Source organism: Eimeria mitis, genomic scaffold, assembly GCF_000499745.2.
Source record: "Eimeria mitis Houghton genomic scaffold, Emh_scaff96, whole genome shotgun sequence".
Classification (NCBI taxonomy): Eukaryota; Apicomplexa; class Conoidasida; order Eucoccidiorida; family Eimeriidae; genus Eimeria; species Eimeria mitis.
In genome coordinates, this window is record NW_013577087.1 from 5,965 (window position 1) to 6,965 (window position 1,001).

At 49.0% G+C, this 1,001-nt stretch overlaps 1 protein-coding gene across 1 annotated transcript in view; it reads right to left on the minus strand.

Moving 5' to 3' along the window:
• The window catches only part of EMH_0073350 (uncharacterized protein), a gene marked incomplete at both ends in the record, with an annotated part of 2,069 nt that extends 1,506 nt beyond the window's left edge, over positions 1-563 (minus strand). Inside the window, one exon of the mRNA XM_013502574.1 lies at positions 1-563. Coding sequence (XP_013358028.1) covers positions 1-563 — 563 coding nt within the window.
• Positions 564-1,001: the final 438 nt, after the last annotated feature.

Consider the following 1,001-nt stretch of genomic DNA (forward strand, 5'->3'; position numbering starts at 1 on the left):
GCAGCAGCAGCAGCAGCAGCAGCAGCAGCAGCGGGAGAGGCGGGAGGAGAGGGAGATGCTTCACTTGCTTCTGACGGTCGTTCCCTTTCTTCTGATGGATCCAAACGAAGAGAAGGAGACGAAGAAGCAGCTGCTGCTCTCTCAGCTGCTGCTGCATCTGGCGTTGCTGCTGCTTCTCCTGCAGCAGATGCAGCAGCAGCAGCTGCTGCTGCTGCTGCTGGTGCTGCTGCTGCTGCAGCAGGAGAACGCCGTTTCCGTCGGTTTTTGCTGCGCGATCTCCCGCTGCTCTGGCTGCTCGATCCATCGCCAGAGTTCTGAGGAGCTGTCTGTACACCTGAAGCTCTTTCTGGTGAAGAGGGGGGGCTTTCTTCGTCTGCTTCTTCTTCGTCGCTGCTGAGTGCTGCTGCTGCGGCGAGAAACACAGATTTCTTTTGTGTTTTTGAGTTGTATTGAGCTGCTGTCGTCGATGAATCCTCACCAGAAGAATCAGAAACCGCAATTAAAGAGAGGTTTCCATCGCTCTGCCGCAGCGCCGCCGTTCGCCGCATGTGGCGCAGCGACATCTTCTGGGGGCATGAGCTGAAATATTTAACATAAAAAAGAAAATAAAGAAAATAAATACACAAATTAATTAAATTAAATATATTTATTCAGTTTTTTTTACAACAAACAATACAAACACTGACGGCAGCCGACGCAGCGCTGCTGTTGGCGTGCATGCACGGCGGTCGCGCTCTGGATCCAAGCCCCGCCCTGAAGGCTTTGCTGCTGCAGTTTATGATTATAAAGAAGAAATTATTATTTATTTATTTATTTTATTTTATTTTATTTTAATGAAATGAAAAAAAATATTAATCTCCTTCTTCTCCCTCTTATACGGCGCCGCATGCACTGCGACAGACAGCCGCTGCTCCGTAGCCCCCAGCGATCCTCTTGCTGCAGCCGCCTGGCCCGCAGAGAAGAGAAAAAATAAAAAGCAAACGAAATACAAAAAAAAAAGA